Here is a 19,188-nt window from a genome sequence, read left to right as displayed (position 1 = left end):
GGCTGTGTGTTGAGTTATTTTGAGGGGACAGCAAATGTACACTGTTATACAAGCTGTACACTCACTACTTTACATTGTAGCAAAGTGTAATTTCTCCAGTGTTGTCACAAGAAAGGATATAATAAAATATTTACAAAAGAACACACACACACACACAAGCAACAAAGTGTGCTTTATAGTTTCATTTTTTGTCACACAGTATTTTCATAGCAGTTTTCCAAACTTACATTTTTGGGGAAAAATGTATTTTAATGAACTACAAAAACACAATATATACCTCATTTTTTTGTATGATATAAAAGATGATGTTATGCTGAGTGAATAGACACCCAACATGTCACGCTTTAAAATTGTGCATGCTTGTGGAATGGCGACAACCTACAATACTTAAAAATCTCCATAGGCAATGTTTTATAAGCATTTACAGGTTTAGAGTTAGAGAGGTGGCATAGCGCTTGAATTATTGCTCTCGCTCTACCGTTCGCGTTACCTCACATGCGTGGTGCGAATACCATATATGCATGCAGGACTTATGTATGCATTTGCTTCTCTGCACAAGCAAGGAAGGATGGGAGCTCTTTAAATTTATTTTATTTATTATTATTTTTTTTACACTTTAATTTTTTTTAAAAACATCCCTTGTAATAGAAATATTCTCTGGTCCTTATTTATTTTTTATTCATGTTATATCTCACAGCTCTTCATTATGGTTATTTCCATTTGGAGATTCTGTTTGATCGTATTGATCGTGGTTCCGTCGTCTCAAAGTCACATCGAGGCGTGGTTCCCGTCGTTTCCTTTATATGCGATGCGTCAGTGCATCATCTGATCCCCTGTGACGACGTCTTTGTGAGACGAAACGATCGTCGGGAAGTTGACGCGCTGACGTCTTCGCCCATAGGACGGGCTTCTGCTTGCCGGCCGGCTGTTTGTTTTTATACGTGATTTTATTCAGATGCTTTTGTAAGTATATCTGATTATTTTTACATAAACTCTGTGCATACAATATTATGCTATGCGAGTATTTCTTCCCTTGGTACTGTACGAGATACCTGCTGTGAGTGAGGTGATCATTTCCACTCGTTCGGATTACTTCCATCCACCCTCCAGCTGTCAAAATATGCACTTAGTGTGGTATTTATATTGTTTATATTTAAAGCGGGGGTTCACCCTACCCTATTAAAAAAAAAAAAAAAAGTATTTTTACCTCTAGCATAAAATTAGGCATAGTAGCGCGAGCTACAGTGTGCCTGTATTTATTTTTTTAGCCCCGTACTCACTGTGCAATCGTATATTGAAGATTCCGACTCCCCGCAGGGAATGGGCGTTCCTATCCAGAGGGAAGGTGATTGACGGCCGGCTCTGGCACGTCACGCTTCTCCGGAAATAGCCGAAATAGGACTTGGCTCTTCACGGCGCCTGCGCATAGTCTGTGCGCAGGCGCCGTATAGCGCCGTGAAGAGCCGAGACCTACTCCAGCTGTCTTCGGGGAGCGTGACGTGCCAGAGCCGGCCGTCAATCACCTTCCCTCTGGATAGGAACGCCCATTCCCCGCGGGGAGTCGGAATCTTCAATATACGATTGCACAGTGAGTACCGGGCTAAAAAAATAAATACAGGCATACTGTAGCTCGCGCTACTATGCCTAATTTTATGCTAAAATGTTGTTATGGAGGGTGAACCACCGCTTTAATATAATTTCCACAGTTTTTATTTTCATGCTGGTTTACAGCACAGTTTCAGTATTTTATTTGCTTAATCATTTGTGTTGTCGCACAATTTTTCACTGCTGCTTTATATTCATAATATTGCATTTACTGCTAGGTTAGATGCATTTTCAGTATTTCACTTATTTGTATTGTGTTTAGTCACCATTAGGGAGCGCAGTATTTTTCCTTCTTTTCAATAGAGATAAAGATGACAGGTCCTTTTTATGAAAAATTTGGGGTCAAAAAGACCCCAAATTTCTGCTTTAACAGCAAACGATCAAAAAAACAAGACGCAGACCCTTGCAGGCAACCTGGACAGAGCTTTATGTGCATCCCGTAGTGTACATCCGTTTGAGTTTGATGCACAGATCAGAACATACAGATTGTGAATCGGACCCGCACAGGTGTACACTCCAGGATCCATTCAGGTTCATGCCGCTGTTGGACTGTCTGCACGGCCCTACATTGAGCACCTGAGAAATTTGTAGTTTATAGAAGATACCTTGAAAAGGCTAAAAAGATCGAACAGGTAATGTCTCTGTGTGTGTTTGTTGAAAATGCTTTTAGCTTGAAAAATGAAAACGAATGCAGCCAGCACATATAAGGACTGGTAAGCCGCAACACGTTACATTTTTATTCTTCAGTTAGAGATCCATTATATATACACACATGAAGAGCATTGTGTTTAGATGTTCTTTTATGCCTTCACTATATCCAGTAGCGTTTGTGTATATTATCTGCATTACATGACTGGTTCACTTTAGGACAGTTTCCCCAAACTATATGAGACCTACCACCGGTCAGTGGCGGTGCGTCCATAAGGGGCGCACGGGCGCTGCTCCCTCTCTCCTGGCACGGCTTTATCACCATAGATTCATGTATTGCATAAATCTATCTATCTATGGTCGCCACTGACACCCCCTATTCAGGTGCCCGGCTCCTTTTCGGGCACCGAGCACCTGAATTACAGTGGCGGGGTGTTTTTTTTGGAAGTACCTGATTAGAGCCATAGGCTCTAATAGGCGCCCAGAAAGGTGAACAGCAGGTGCCATGCTGTGCGTTCGCTGTTCACTCAGCGTTGTGTTAGCAAAGCGAAGGAATTTGCTTTGCCAACACTGAACCGCCTTTCAGCCAATCAGGTTCTCAGGGTCTGTTACCTGTCACCTGATTGGCTGGAACATCAAGAGAGGACGGAAGACGACATGGAGGACGTGCAGGACACCGCCGCTGACCCGCTGCGAGACAGGTAAGTGTAGGGCAGCATTTGATGGGGCACACTGGCCGCATTTGATGGGGCACAGTAGCGACAATTGATGGGCACAATGGCAGTATTTGATGGGGCACAGTAGTGCCAATCGATGGGCACACCGGCAGCGTTTGATGGGACACTGTAGCGGCAATTGATCGGCACACTGAAAGCAATTTATGAGTACAGTGGTTGCATTTGATGGGCTTGGTAGCTGCATTTGATGGTACAGTGGCTGCGTTTGATGGGCACAGTAGCTGCATTTGATGGCACAGTGGCTGCGTTTGATGGCACAGTGGCTGCGTTTGATGGGCACAGTAGCTGCGTTTGATGGCACAGTGGCTGCGTTTGATGGGCACAGTGGCTGCGTTTGATGGGCACAGTGGCTGCGTTTGATGGACACAGTAGCTGCATTTGATGGCACAGTGGCTGCGTTTGATGGGCACAGTAGCTGCATTTGATGGCACAGTGGCTGCGTTTGATGGACACAGTAGCTGCATTTGATGGGCACAGTAGCTGCGTTTTGATTTTTTTTTTTTTCAGTTTGTTTGCGCCCCCCCCAAAAAATTTGAACACCAGCAGCCACTGCCACCGGTGCTACTCCTACTTACTGAAAGGATCACGATTTTGGTCTAAAGTGGATGTAAACCCGAATTTTTTTTTTTTTTTTTGCTGGTACAATTTAGAGTATAAGACTTCCTATCATCTGTGCCCATTCTTGCCACACAGAGTTAATCCAGCTCTGAGCAATCCTCTTTTATTGTCCAGCGAGATAAATCTTGACAAACAGAGAAAAACTTTGTCAAATCCTCCCCCTTGCTTTGAGTGACAGGTTATTTACATATCTCATGCACTAGCCTGAGACAGGCATTATTTTTTAATTCCCACCCCCACTCCTTTTCTGAAGTCACGTGGTTACTTTTCTGGATTTTGACTGGATGTTAGTGATCATAGCAGAATTTAGTGTAAGGAATACACAGGAGAAAATGCATGTTGACAAGGGGAGTGTAGAGGTGGGCGGGGAGTCTACTGACATCACGACTCCACCCACTGAGCTCCAGACAACAGATCCACCCACAGAATCTGCAGTTTTTCAGTTCTTATAACAGACAGAGGAGAGACATTTGACAGGTAAGGATACATGCAGGAGGCATCTATATCCTTATAGATCAGCACTATGGCAGTAGTTTAGATAGGATGAGAGTGGCTTTACATCCACTTTAAGTTAATCAGCTTCAACTGAAAATCTGGTCTACGGTTTTCCTTTAGCAGCACTTTTCTAGTTCTAGTACCTTTTTTTCCTGCATATAGGTGAGGTTTTGTTTATTCCAGCCATATACGCATTCACATATATAACCCAGCCGCTCCAACATATCATTATCACACAACGAGGAGGCTACAATGGCACAACAACAGAATGTGATTATCTTATGTAATGTAGCAGAACACAAACACCCGAGATAAATTAACACACGCACTACAAGCCTGAAGCTTGATCTGTGTCTACAGTGTAAAAAAATAATACACATTTGATTCCAGTGTTGCAATCCAAGGTCATAATGGTATCAAAATACGATCATTATTCAGTCTAACAAGCTCAGTCTGATGAGCTGTCTTTATAGCCCATTCTATCAAAATCATTTGTTATGGCCGCTTCTATTTTTCCAACTCGGCGCTGTTTATCACATCATTAGAGAGCGGGAAACCATTAGCAAATTAGCTCAATCGTCATATTTGATTAGCGCAGGTTTTGCTGTCAGCACCTGCTGATATACAAGCTCTCTTCTCATTATTTTCTCCGAGAGATCAGATAACTTCACACAGGGAACGAGCGAGTAGTGTTGTTAAGAAGTCCGTATTGTGGGGATGAGACCGGATTTATTCATACTTGGGAGATACATATCAATTCTTTTTTCTTCTAGGAGAACGAGACAAGTAGGCCTTATTTTTATTTTTATGGAGGCTGATGCTGCTGGATGGTCATTTTACAAGCAAAAGAATGGCTTCCAACAGTTTAAAATATTTATACAGCTTTCTTTGCCATATTTCAACGAAAGGGAAAATAAACCAGGCCAATTTATTCGCAGAACCCTTAACCAATATGATAAAACTCTTTTTTTTGTAGTATTGTTTTTGCTAAAGAATTGTTAACAATTTACACTACCCTAAAACAGCTGCAATCTAACTAGAGATGCATCATTCCTTAGAGCAGGTATCACTAAATGGCGGACCGTGGTCGGGGCACGGACCAAATGACAGTCCCATTTGGACCGGGGCTTGGCCACTTAGCAGCCTATGTGTTCTCTCTCCCGGGTGATATCCTCCTTCCCCTGCCACAGCCACAGCATTCATATTAACAGCAGGTAGATGGCAGAAGGCACTCATGTCCAGACAGAGGGCGGGAGCTGCACAATTTTCAAGTTACCAAAGCCAGTGATTTGTTGTGGAGCGGTCCTAGAAACCAATCACATGACGGTTAACATGAATGCTGTGCCTTCTGCCTTCCACCTGCTGTGTAGGATTGGTACGGTTGGGAGGAGGGTTGTGATTGGCAGGGGGAAATGTGATGTAAGTGAGGGTGCATTCATATAGAGAGGACTAGGTTGCAAGGAAGGAAGGAAGGGGGGTTGTGAAGGGGACCAGTATACACGGAAGGGGGCCTGTGAAGGAGACCAGTATACACGGAAGGGGGCCTATGAAGGAGACCAGTATACAAAGAAGGGGGACTGTGAAGGGGGGCTGTGAAGGGGATCAGTATACAAGGAAGGGGGGCTGTGAAGGGGACCTGTATACACAGAAGGGGGCCTGTGAAGGAGACCAGTATACACGGAAGGGGGCCTGTGAAGGAGACCAGTATACAAAGAAGAGGGGCTGTGAAAAGAACAAGTATACAAGGAAGGGGGGGCTGTGAAAGGGACCAGTATACATGGAAGGGGCCTGTGAAGGAGACCAGTATACACGGAAGGGGGTCTGTGAAGGAGACCAGTATACACGGAAGGGGGCCTGTGAAGGAGACCAGTATACACAGAAGGGGGCCTGTGAAGGAGACCAGTATACACAGAAGAGGGCCTGTGAAGGAGACCAGTATACAAAGAAGGGGGCCTGTGAAGGGGACAAGTATACAAAGAAGGGGGGGTTGTGAAAAGGACCAGTATACATGGAAGGGGCCTGTGAAGGAGACCAGTATACACGGAAGGGGGCCTGTGAAGGAGACCAGTATACAAAGAAGGGGGCCTGTGAAGGGGACAAGTATACAAGGAAGGGGGGGGATGTGAAGTAGACCAGTATACAAAGGAGGGAGGCTGTGAAGGGGACAAGTATACAAGGAAGGGGGGGGCTGTGAAGGAGAACAGTATACAAGGAAGGGGGGCTGTGAAGGGGACATGCATACAAGGAAGGGGGCCGGGAATGAAAATGAGATGCAATAATGGAGGGGCTGTGAAAGGTACTAGGGTGCAAGGAAAAGGGGGGGTTGTAAAGGGGACTGGGATGCAAGAAAGGAGGGCTGTGATGCAACAGGGTGACGGAGGACACTGACATGAATGGGAGGGGGGCTGTTATGTGAGGTAAGGGCTGAATACACTGTTGTTAAGGGTGGAGGTCTGTGATGTAAGGAGGGAGGGGCTGTGATGTGATGGGGGGACAGAGGACATTGAAGTACAGAAGGTTCTGTGTTGTAAAGGGGGGCTGTGATGTAAAGAAGGGGCAACTGTAATTTAAGGGGGTGGGGCTGTGATATGAAGGATCGGAGTCATTACACAAACTTGAGATTCGGGCCTCTGCTGGATGAAAATTTTAAAGACTGTATCTCTGTGAATTTTAATTCAATACGCCTGCCTTTGAGGGTATGGATAGCCTTTTAGTGAAAAATAATTACATTTTTTGTGCCATCGTCAGGACTGATCATCTACATTTAAAAAGGTTTTTCCTTTAGTTCAATATAACATATTGCTTGTCAATATTTGGTATGCTTTTTTATCCAACACCTTTTCACATTAAAGTTTACAGACTCCTCTTAGCACCTTGTCTTTAAAAATAGCTGTTTACAGAGCCGCATAGCTCAAGTTGAATTTTACATAAAGAACAGTCTATTAAAAGGACAGTTTAGTCTGAAGCTGAAAGTAGACAACATATGTTAACAGGCTGGCAGCTTCCATTGTGCCATCTCTGTGGATAACCCAAGGTGCTCTGGGGGCCCTTTATCATTTGGCAGAGTGGCGATCTTTCCTGATAGCCTGCAGACTAGACTATGAAGGCGCAATTGCTGATAGCAAACTTAAGTACTGTTTCCTCCTATAACAAAAATCTAGTGTCCCCCGAATGGTGTGCAGGGGATCATGGCATGGCAATATAGTGAAGTCAAATTTCAAGTATATAAAATTACAACATTTAAAAAAAATACAACCTTTAGAATTTATTAAATATAATATTTTTTTTTGGCTCGAGTTCAGATTAAATAGCAACACATATGTATGTATTTTATGGAATGTAATTGAGCAAAAGCAACCTGTGTATGTGTCTGCATCCATACAACTTTAACCAGGTTTCCATATCAGACCATCTTACCTCAATACCACTCTGCCTGGCCAGCTTGACGGCTGTGTTATAGTAGCCACAGCGCAGTAGATGTTCCACCATCATCCGGTCCATACGTTTCTTCTTCCACATGTTGACAGCAGCCGCCTGGTCACTGCTGTGTTCCTTCAGGTGTTCAATCCGTCTCTTACACAACTTGGCGCTCTCATCCTCTGCCTGGATTGACTCCACTGCCTGCAAGATAAGATGTCTGCTTAAAAGAGGATCCTTTGACTTAGATCTGGGTTCCTTAAAATGCAGGAACTGTCATTTAATGTCAGATCCTGATATAAGCAGGAGTTCTGGAGAAAGCAATAATGTAGGTTGCACTGTACATTTTAAATCCCAGGTGCCCAAAACAGGACCCGCAGGCTCTTGAGCCCCATAAAGAAAGCAGAGCAGCAGAGGGGTGCTGGGTCGCTCTCTCTGTGTTTCAGCACCCAGGGGGGTAACTTTCTCTGCCATCGACCACAATGAGGGGGGGGGGTAAGTTTCTCTGTCATTGACTACAATTGGGGCGATGACTTTCTCTGCCAATGAACACAATTGGGGGGGGGGGGGGGGAACCTTTCTCTGCCACTGACCACAATGCGGGAGGAGGGGGGTTGATTTTCACTGCCCCTGACTACAATTAGGGGGGTTAATTTTCACTGCCACAATGCAACTAATAAAACCTTTGTTTTTTATGCTGCTTGGTCCTATTTCTAACCATCCTTCTGTGTTCCTTTTAGCCAAGCTTTTTGTACTGTTTTGTTGAGTTGGCTCACTCCGAATAATTTTGGTTGAGTCAACTGACATAGGCTGGTGGTAAGTTTTTATCATTTCTTAGGTTACCTTTGTCAGAGAGGTCCTGCACTGTTTTTAGTTTTTGTTTTGTTCTTAAATGACATTGGCTGTATGTTTGGGGTTGTTGTCCTGCGGCAGAATAAATTTGGGGCCAATCACACGCCTTTCTGATTGTACGACACGATGGACCTGCCTGTATTTCTCAGCATTGAGGACACCATTGATCGGGCAACGTTGGCGAAAGTAGACGCAATGGTCAGCCAAAGAAACTTGATTCAGCACATGAAAGGCACATCATGCTTACTGCCATTCAACATAAGAAGATGTCTAGCAGTGCCATCAGCACAAAAACCAGTGGGACCTGTTTGGAGAAGTCTGGGCAGAAGTGGTCTTAAAGCGGATGTGCCATGGGAAAATAATATTAAAAGCCAGCAGCTACAAATACTGAAGCTGCTGACTTTTAATATTAGGACACTTACCTGTCCTGGAGTCCAGCGCCGATCGCAGCAGAGGACGAGCGATCGCTCGTCACCCTGCTGCTCCCCCCGCCATCCACGCTGAGGGAACCAGGAAGTGAAGCGCTGCGGCTTCCCTGCCCGGTTCCCTACGGCACATGCGCGAGTCGCGCCGCGCCCGCCGATTGGCTCCCGCTGTGTGCTGGGAGCCAAGTGTTCCCAGCACACAACGGGGGGGGCGACGGGATGTGACGGAATGCCCGTCTTTTGCCGGGCCGGAAGTGGGTGCAAATACCTGTCTTTAGACAGGTATCTGCACCCCCCTCCCCCTGAAAGGTGTCAAATGCGACACCGGAGGGGAGAGGGTTCCGATCAGCGGGACTCCACTTTAGGGTGGAGAACCGCTTTAATGGAAGAATTGAGGCCAAAAAGCCATACCAACATGGAAACAAAGCTAAGCGACTATCCTATGCACAAAAACACGGGAACTAGGGTGCAGAAAAATGGCAGCAAGTGCTTTAGACTGCAAAAAATTGAATTATTTGGCTGTAGCAAGAGGCAGTTTGTTGGCAAAGGTTTTTAGAGCAATAGAATAATGAGTGCCCACAGACAACAGTGAGACATAGTGGAGGTTCCTTGCAAGTTTGGGGCTGCATTTCTGCTAGTAGAGTTGGAGATTTGGTCAGGATCAATGGTGTCCTCAATGTGGAGAAATACAGGCGGCAGATACTTGTCCATCATGCCCTATCATCAGGGAGGCCCCAAATGTATTCTGCAGCAAGACAACGACCCCAAAGATACAGCCAATACCATTCAGAACTATCTTCAGCGTAAAGAAGAATAAGGAGTCCTGGAAGTGATGGTTTGGCCGCTACAGGGCCCCGATCTCAACATCATAGAGTCTGTCTGGGATTACATGAAGAAACAGAAGGATTTGAGGCAGCCTACATCCACAGAATATCTGTGGTTAGTTCCCCAAGATGTTTGGAACAACATAACTACCAAGTAACTTAGTTCCTTCAAAAACTGTGTGCAAGTGTACCTAGGGCAGTGGTTCTCAACCATCCTAGTGCTGTGACCCCTTGATAAAATTTTCCAAGTTGTGGGGACCCCTAACAGTAAAATTATTTTCGAAGCATGGGTTGTCAGCACCAAAGGCAAGAAAAGGAATTTGCGCCCCCAACCCATGGAAATTTAGCGCTCCCTGAGTCCCTTCCACTCGTACAGTATTAAAACCCCTTCTGGTACATTTTAGGATGTACCACTCTTTCTCTTTGTTCTCCTTACTTTCCCTTTTATCTCTATCCTAATTTCTTGTTTTTTCCCCCATCCCTCTCTCTAACTGTATTTCTTGTTCTTTCTCCTATTCTTTCTCTCCCTTTTTCTTTGTTGCTCCCCCTCTTTTCCTCTCCCTTACATTATTCCTTCTCTTACTCCTTGGTGGAGGGTGGGGGGAAAGGGACGAGTGGCAGTGCTGGCGGGGAGTTGGGGTTAGTGGCAATGTTGGGGGGAGTTCTGATCAGCCAACTTAGGTGCTCTTGATCAAGGTCACCTGCTGATCTGAGAACTGTAGTGGGGACTTTTAATGGCAACTATAATCACAGGTAGTGTTACTCACTGTGTCTACGACTTTGTGGTGTTTCGTAGCAGTGACACCTATGCCGAAATCAAAAGATAGGGTCTCCTCCAGCCCCTCCCACTTCACATTCCTCACCAGTCAGCTGACCTCTAGTCTCTGCCCCCAAGCCATGCCGTGAACTGAATGGGCGGCTGCAAGTGGCTGTGGGCTCCAGGAACAGCCTAGCTGGGTGTCCACAGGCTCCAGGAACAGCCTAGCTGGGTGGCTGCAAAAAGGCTGGGAGAGCAGTGTGGGCTTCAGGAACAGCCCAGGATATGGTGACCCCTGGCTAATCATTATTTGACCCCCAAGGGGGTCCCGACCCCCAGGTTGAGAACCACTGACCTAGAGGCATTTGATTTGGATTTCTCTTTTGTTAATTGATAAAAAAATAAACTATTAATGCTTCTATTTCTGAAAGAATTATTAATTCACAGCATTTTTTCATACCCGACTAAAACTTTTGCAGAATATGCTGGCTTCCGGGTCTTCAAGGAGTTCCTTCGGAGATCCAGTGACATCATGGACACCGGCGGGGCTTGCCTTGTCCATCTGAAGGGCTCCTTTGCTGTGCCTTCATATCTGCATGCCGGCGGGACCTTACTATCTGCCACACGCCAGGGCTGTTACACTTCCCTCTATCAACCTGGGATTCTACTTCCCTCTATCAACCTGGGATTCTACAACCATCCACTTGGAGTTGTGATAGTTCACTTCATGGGAAATCTACATGCCGACTGACTGATTTTAACCCCTCCTCATCTGGATTCAGCAGTGGTATCGTTGTACACATTTTTATACCAGTATCATACTAAGTTACATGTTTTTATGACTGCTTTTGACTGATGTAGCTACATCGATCTTATCTCCAGTGCAATATTTATTTTGTTACCTACTTGAAGACTATAAAAGTTTTAATGCTATTCCCATCGAGCGCTGCCTGTGTGTTTTTTGTATCCTGCTATCCATTTTCCCAGTGGTTGGTAGCTGCACTGAGAATCAGCCTGCAAGAAGATCAGCTAAGAAGTAGTTGGATCTGTATGTGCGTTATAATTAATCGAAATTATTCGATTAATCCATAAAAATAAAAAAAAGATGGATTAAATCGAACACAACAATTTTAATCAGTAACAGCTATATTATATTATAATATATATATATATATATATATATATATATATATTTTTTTTATTTATTTTTTTTAAATACGGATACACACTTCCATTTGTTCATCTATTTCTATAGATTTGATCACAAGGTGGCAAGCAAATTGAGTCATTTTAAATGTGTGATCAGGGAACTGATTGGAAACTATCAAGACAAGTCTGAACCCGATTTCCATTTCACATATCTTTCCAGAAAGATCAGAAATTCATTATTAAAAACGATGGGGTCATCTAGATTTTATTTTCAACAAGAAGCATCTATAACGAGCAGAAAAAAACCCGTCAGGCTCATAGAGCGTTCAGTAAAATGCATAGGCTGAGAAGCTGTGAAGGCGCTCCGCAGAGAGTGTGGAGGCTTCTCTATAGCAGTCCAATTCATCAATGTCTGCAGGTCGCTGGATTGAAAAGCAAACATGCTCCGACCAGCATCCATGTAAATCACAGTGATTGGTTTGATGTCTCTTTCATTCACAGAGCTCGGATGGCAGTCACACATTGTTAACTGGATGTTAGCCCGCTTCACATTCTGCTTGCGTAAAGAAATACCGCCAAGGAACGTCAGTGTGGGGAAAAATGAAGTGTAAATGGAATACAAGGCTGTAAACACACTGGGGGTTTGCCAGAGTTGTGGAGATCGAGTACATAGGTTGGTACAGTACAGGCCTGGGCATTGGCTTATATCATTGGAACCCCCATTAAAATATTTGTGCATCCAAGTTTTCACAAAAAAAATTTGAGGAGAATGTCTAGGAACTGTTGACTTGCTTTTAGAAGTTCTAGATTCTTCCATTACTGACCGTTCCTTCTTAAAATAGCTTTTCTCCTGGCTATCATATTGATTATAAAGCTTCAAGGCTTTAGAAGTCAATTTCCTGGATCAACTATATAGATGAGGATTTTTCATACTTTCTGGCACTCGTTTATAATAAGCTTATTTTGAGTCTGACGCTCAAAGTACTGACATCAGGCAGATACAGGTGAAAACAGGGAGTCACGCGCACAGCGCGAGACATACGGAGCCATCTATGGCTGGGCATATAGTATACATTTGGCATATAGTATACATTTGGCGCCAATAGTTAAAATGGCGTACGAATGTATTAATACTAGGGATCCAGAAACAAAAATGGGATTACTGGAATTTCCGGCGCCACTAGCCAAGATGGCGGCCGGTATACTTCCGGTATTGGGTGACCACAGTGTCACTTTCCAGCTAGCATGTTGGGGTATAAATACAGCCAAGAAAGTAGTGTCCACAGCTTTCCTGATGACGCAATAGCGAAACGCGTAGAGGCTGTTTGGACACACACGGAGGGGGAAGTACACCAGCACGCCAGGACCGCTTGTAGCAACACATGAGGACAGGAGCGGGGTATGCACACCTTCCAAGACGCTATTTAAATGCTGGTCAGCGGCTCTAAACGGTTGACACTGCCAAAGACACTCAGTGCCGGTCAGAGGCACTCTTTCTTGTTGTAAGTGCATCTTTTTTATCTTTTTAATAAATACGTTTTAATATACTACACCATGATGAGCCCCTTGTTTTTGAGGATTTAAGGATATCTTGTAAAAGGGAGAAGGAGGCAACACCCATTGACGGACAAAGAAAAGACACCACTTTGGGGCCTTTTATTATCTGGGGTCTGGTGAGTGTTGAGTTTAACCATTGGTGATGGTGGCACATCTTTGTCGGGTGGAAGAGACAGTTGCACCTTTTTACATACAGCTTTACCAGCATTGAATCTTTTTTCCATTGGAATCTATTGTGTAAAAGCAAGACTGTCTGTCATTGGACTTTTTTCAGTGCATCTGGCGGATTTTACATTTGGAACTCTTTTCTTTGTTATTGGTTTTGTTGTCGTTTTTGAATGTTTTGATGTTACTTTATTTTGCATTTTTTTCTTCACTATTGGTCGGCTTAAAGGAGCATGAGCAGTAATTTTTTCCTTCACAGGAGCACTATGGAACATTGATGTGCAGGCCGATTAATTAATTAATTTCTTGGGTCACATTTAAAGTATTGAGTTTACCGCAATACTCGTATAATACATATATATTTTATATTTTATATTTTTATACATATTGTTTGTATTGAGATTAATTGGTTCACAGAAGTTTATCCACATAGAATATTGGGTACATTTAGTTCCTGATATTGTATAGGTTATATATGGTTGATTGTGCACTAAATTAGTTCACACTCCCAGAGATTGAATTCTCTGGATTATTAGATCAGCGCAGTAAAACTTTCTCTTTTATATGCATAGTTCACACCAGTGCAGCGCATTCCATGGTTTTTCAGTTCCAGGAAAAAAGTTTTAAGCCCCTTTTACATGGACCCTCCAATCTCCCCTATGGATCGGCGGATAACGGCAGTGACATGACTGCTGACATCAGCCGCTATCTGTTACGATCCGGTCTGCCAAATCCAGACAGATGGTCCTATTTTCCATCCATCTAGCAGATCAAATGGGATGAGATCAAAACAGACAGGCGGTCCATTTTCATCCGATCTCTCCATAGAAGAAAGCAGGACTCTGACAGGGTCATCTCTGCACAGTGATGCACGGACCTGTCATTTGCCTATTCAGCGGGGATCAACAGGTCAATCCCCGCTGAACAAGCAGAGTCTGTCAAAGCGCAACTTCCCTGTGTGAAAGGGACCTAACATGCTGCTTTTTTCCTGCACAGAACTGTACTGGAATGCACTAAAAAGCATAAAAAAAAAAGAAACGGACCCCAGTACGGTGAAAAAAATAAACTGAAAGAAAGAAGAAGAAAAAAGCAGGAAAAAAAAAAAAAAAGCATCTGGAATGCATCCGGAAATGCATCAAAAACACTCATCCGGAACGGATCTGGAGGACGTTTGTGGTGTGACTAGGCACTGAGGGTTTAGTACTACTGTAAAGTACTTGCAGGACCATTCAGAAGTTGGTCCACTTTGTAAATTTACTGTGTTTCATAGACTGACAGCTGAAAATAGAACTGTGCTTCTACAGCCTGCACGTCGAAGAATTAATGCTTTTGAACTATGGTGTTGGAGAAGACACTTGAAAGTCTCTTGGACGGCAAGAAGATCAAGCCAGTCAATCTTGATGGAAATCAACCCTGAATATTCACTGGAAGGACAGATCCTGAAGCTAAAACTCAAATACTTTGGCACTTAAATGCGAAGAGAGGACTCATTGGAAAAGACCCTGATGCTGGGAAACATGGAAAAAAAAGGGAGAAGAGGACGACAGAATACAAGATGGATAGATAGTGTCATCGAAACAATGAACATGCAGCTAAGCAAGCTCGTGGAGGACAGAAAAGCCTGGCACACTATGGTCCATGAGGTCACAAATGAGTCAGACATTACTAACTGACTGAACAATATTTATCGGCGTATAACGCGCACTTTTTCCCCCTTAAAATCAGGGGAAAATCGTGGGTGCACGTTATACGCCGATCCCCGCATTCTGAGCGCCGCCGCCGACATATACCGAGTGCAGTACACTCGGGTACACTCGGCTGGGCTCGGCTCCGCTCGCGGTCACGCCCTGTGCCGCCTCCTAGCCTTTATGCGAGAGGAGCCCAGCGTGGCCAAGTGTACCGCGCTCGGTATATGTCGGCGGCATTCAAAAACAGCGCGGGAGAAGCGGGGAGGACACCACGAATGCAGAAGACGGACGCCGGACCGGACAAGGCCGCCGATGGATGCCGGGCAACTGTAAGTAACTGTAAACTGTCAGTATTTCTTTTTTTTCCTTAGGATTCCCTTCTAGGTTTGGGGGTGCACGCTATACGCCTGTGCGCGCTATAGGGTGATAAATACGGTACACATACAACAAATATATACATACTGGCCAAATTGTGATGGCTAGACAACTGGATCAGAGCAACTTCAAAAATGCAGCTCTTGTGGGATGTTCCAGGCTGCAGTGGTCGGGACCTATCAAAAGTGGTTCAAGGAAGGAAAACCTGTGACGAGGTCATGGGTGGCCAAAGCTGATTGATGAATGTGGGGAGTGACGGCTGATCACTGTAGTCCAATCCAATAGAAGAGCTACTGTAGTTCAAAGTGCTGAAAAAGTTAATGCTGGTTCCACTAGAAGAGGTGTCAGAACACCGCTGTTGCACGGCATACCTTCAGAGGTGTAGTGGAGCCCATGTCTCGATGGGTCAGGGCAGTTTTGGAGGCAAAAGATGGGCGGTCATAATGTTATGGCTGATCGACTTACACACAAACACACACACACATATATATATATATATATATATATATATATATATATATTTGGGGGCTATTTACAAAGATTTACCTTTCTCTTAAGGACACTCAGTTTCTCCACCACCCCGTCCAGCAGGCTGACTACAGAGTCTACAGCAGGGCAGCTGCTCAAAGTCTTCTCCAGTTCCGCCACGACCATAGTGACGTGGCTTGTCTCTCGGTCAATGTTCTTCTGTGCCGCTCGGAAGCGCTTGTTCAGAGTCTCATATGGTACCTGGAAAATAAAACACGTCCGTATTACAACGGTACCCAAAGTACAGTCCTCCAATTCTCATGTTGTGGCCCTCATGGGGGCAACTTAAAAATATACTGTTATTATTATCTGCCCTTTTAGTTATACATCTTTAGAGAAAAGTAACAAGAATATATTGCTGTACTGGACATATTCCAGATGGCAGTTTTGTCCAGCGATTCATAGGTACCTAGTGATGGTCTAGATCAGGGGTCTCCAAAGGCCAGTTTATATTCCTTCAGACTCCTAGACTGTTTCCATCAGCAGTAGAAAAAGTACAAGCATCAGTTGGAGTAAACAATGCTCCATCTTTGGTGTCAGTGAGAAGAATTATGCCCCATTGTTGGTGTATTTGGTAGGAATTGTGCCCCATCATTGGTATCCTTGGCAGAAATTGTGCCTCATCATTGGTGTCATGGAGAGGAATTGTGCCCCATCGTTGGTGTCATTGGGAGAAATTGTGCCCCATCGTTGGTGTCATCAGGGCTGTGGAGTCGGTAGATAAATGTTTCGACTCCTAAATGTTTCTAAATTTAGTAGGAGTCGGAGTTGGAGTCAGTGCATTGTTTGCTGACTCCGACTCCGGCTCCAGGTACCCAAAATTTCCTCTGACTCCACAGCCCTGGGTGTCATTGGAAGAAATTGTGCCCCATGGTTGGGGTCACTGTGCCCCATTGTTGGTGTCATTGAAAGGAATTGTGCCCCATCTTGGTGTCGTTAGTAGGAATGGTCCCCCGCCATTGGGCCCCATTGTTGGTGTCATTGGGAGGAACCTTGCCCCTTTGTTGGTGTCATTGAATGAAATAGTGCCCCAGGGGGCAGATAAAAGCAAGAAAAGTCCCAGGCCACAGTTTGAAGACCACTGGTCTAGATCTACAGTACTGGTGGATTTATCCTACGAGTCATATTAAAGTAGAACTATAGGCAAAACCTTTTATTCATTTTTATTTTGGATAGAGCAAGGGAGGGTTATAACCCCTGTCAGATTTTTTTTTGCCATCTTTATTCAATTGCAGAGATTTCTCTTTACTTCCTGTCCCATAGCCAAACATGGGACCCTGCTGGTTACTTACTGTTTTTTCCAAAGTCATTTTGCATTTACACTGTAGGCCACACACCCTTCAAGCCAACAAAGCCAACACTCTGTTAGGCAGATTCTGGAAGGACTACAGACTCTCCAGGCTATTACAATGTATTAAACATACTAAATTTAAAGACATATCCCTAAGGGTGTGGTCTCTTGAATAAAATAAGCAGAACCTTTATTTTATGCGCATAGATTATTACAAATATTTATGTGCCTCATCAATGTAGATTAATTATAGAAAATAGTTTCACCAAGATTGACCAATCAACATAAAAAGAGCTTGCATATACCAGTATCTCACAAAATGAGTACACCCCTCACATTTTTGTAAATATTTTATTATATATTTTCATGTGACAACACTGAAGAAATGACACTTTGCTACAATGTAAAGTAGTGAGTGTACAGCTTGTATAACAGTGTAAATTTGCTGGCCACAAAAGTCAGTACACCCCTAAGTGAAAATGTCCAAAGTGTCAATATTTTGTGTGGCCACCATTATTTTCCAGCACTGCCTTAACCCTCTTGGGCATGGAGATCACCAGAGCTTCACAGGTTGCCACTGGAGTCCTCTTCCACTCCTCCATGATGACATCACAGAGCTGGTGGATGTTAGAGACCTTGCGCTCCTCCACCTTCCATTTGAGGATGCCCCATAGATGCTGTTTAGGTCTGGAGATATGCTTTGCCAGTCCATCACCCCTCAGCTTCTTTAGCAAGGCAGTGGTCTTGGAGGTGTGTTTGGGGTCTTTATCATGTTGGAATACTGCCCTGCGCCCCAGTCTTGGAAGGGAGGGGATCATGCTCTGCTTCAGTATGTCACAGTACATGTTGGCATTCATGGTTCCCTCAATGAACTGTAGCTCCCCAGTGCTGGCAGCACTCATGCAGCCCCAGACCATGACGCTCCCACCACCATGATTGACTGTAGGCAAGACACACGTGTCTCTGTACTCCTCACCTGGTTGCCGCCACACAAGCTTCACACCATCCGAACCCAAATTTTACCTCATCAGACCACATGACATGGTTCCAGTAATCCATGTCCTCAGTCTGCTTTTCTTCAGAAAACTGCAGGCTTTCTTGTGCATCATCTTTAGAAGAGGCTTCCTTCTGGGACGACAGCCATGCAGATCAATTTAATGCAGTGTGCGGCGTATGGTCTGAGCACTGACAGGCTGACCTCCCACCCCATTCAGCAATGCTGGCAGCGCTCATACGTCTATTTCCCAGACAACCTCTGGATAGGACACTGAGAATGTGCACTCAACCCCTTTGGTCGACCATGACGAGGACTTTTCTGAGTGAAACCTGTCCTGTTAAACCGCTGTATGGTCTTGGCCACCGTGCTGCAGCCCAGTTTCAAGGTCTTAGCAATCTTCTTATAGCCTAGGCCATCTTTATGTAGAGCAACAATTTTTTTTTTTTTAAGATCCCCAGAGAGTTCTTTGCTATGTTGAACTTCCAGTGACCAGTATGAGAGAGTGAGAGCGATAACACCAAATTTAACACAAATGCTCCCTATACACAGCTGAGAACTTGTAACACCAACGAGTCACATGACACCAGGGAGGGAAAATGGCTAATTGGGCCCAATTTGGACATTTTCACTTAGGGGTGTACTCATGTTTGTTGCCAGTGGTTTAGCCATTAATGGCTGTGTGTTGAGTTATTTTGAGGGGACAGCAAAATTACACTGTTATACAAGCTGTACACTCACTACTTTACATTGTAGCAAAGTGTCATTTCTTCAGTGTTGTCACATGAAACGATAGAATAAAATATTCACAAAAATGTGAGGGGTGTACTCATTTTTGTGAGATTATTTATATATATATATATATATATATATATATATATATATATATATATTTATTTATTTATTTATTACACACACACATATATATATATATATATATATATATATATATATATATATATATATATATATATATATATATATATATATCACACACACATACATATACACACACACACACACAGTAAAACCTTGGTTTGAGAGCGTTTTGCAAGACGAGCAA

At 44.0% G+C, this 19,188-nt stretch overlaps 1 protein-coding gene across 1 annotated transcript in view; it reads right to left on the bottom strand.

Moving 5' to 3' along the window:
- The window catches only part of MAEA (macrophage erythroblast attacher, E3 ubiquitin ligase), a 132,755-nt gene that overhangs the window by 87,410 nt on the left and 26,157 nt on the right, over nucleotides 1-19,188 (bottom strand). Inside the window, exons 2-3 of the mRNA XM_040335262.1 lie at nucleotides 15,859-16,041; nucleotides 7,521-7,724 (exon numbers count right to left, since the gene is read on the bottom strand). Of these exons, the coding sequence (XP_040191196.1) occupies nucleotides 7,521-7,724; nucleotides 15,859-16,041 (387 nt within the window). The remainder of the gene's footprint in view (nucleotides 1-7,520; nucleotides 7,725-15,858; nucleotides 16,042-19,188) is intronic.

Source organism: Rana temporaria, chromosome 1, assembly GCF_905171775.1.
Source record: "Rana temporaria chromosome 1, aRanTem1.1, whole genome shotgun sequence".
In the NCBI taxonomy this organism is placed as follows: Eukaryota; Metazoa; Chordata; class Amphibia; order Anura; family Ranidae; genus Rana; species Rana temporaria.
This window is presented reverse-complemented; position numbering and strand designations above follow the sequence as displayed.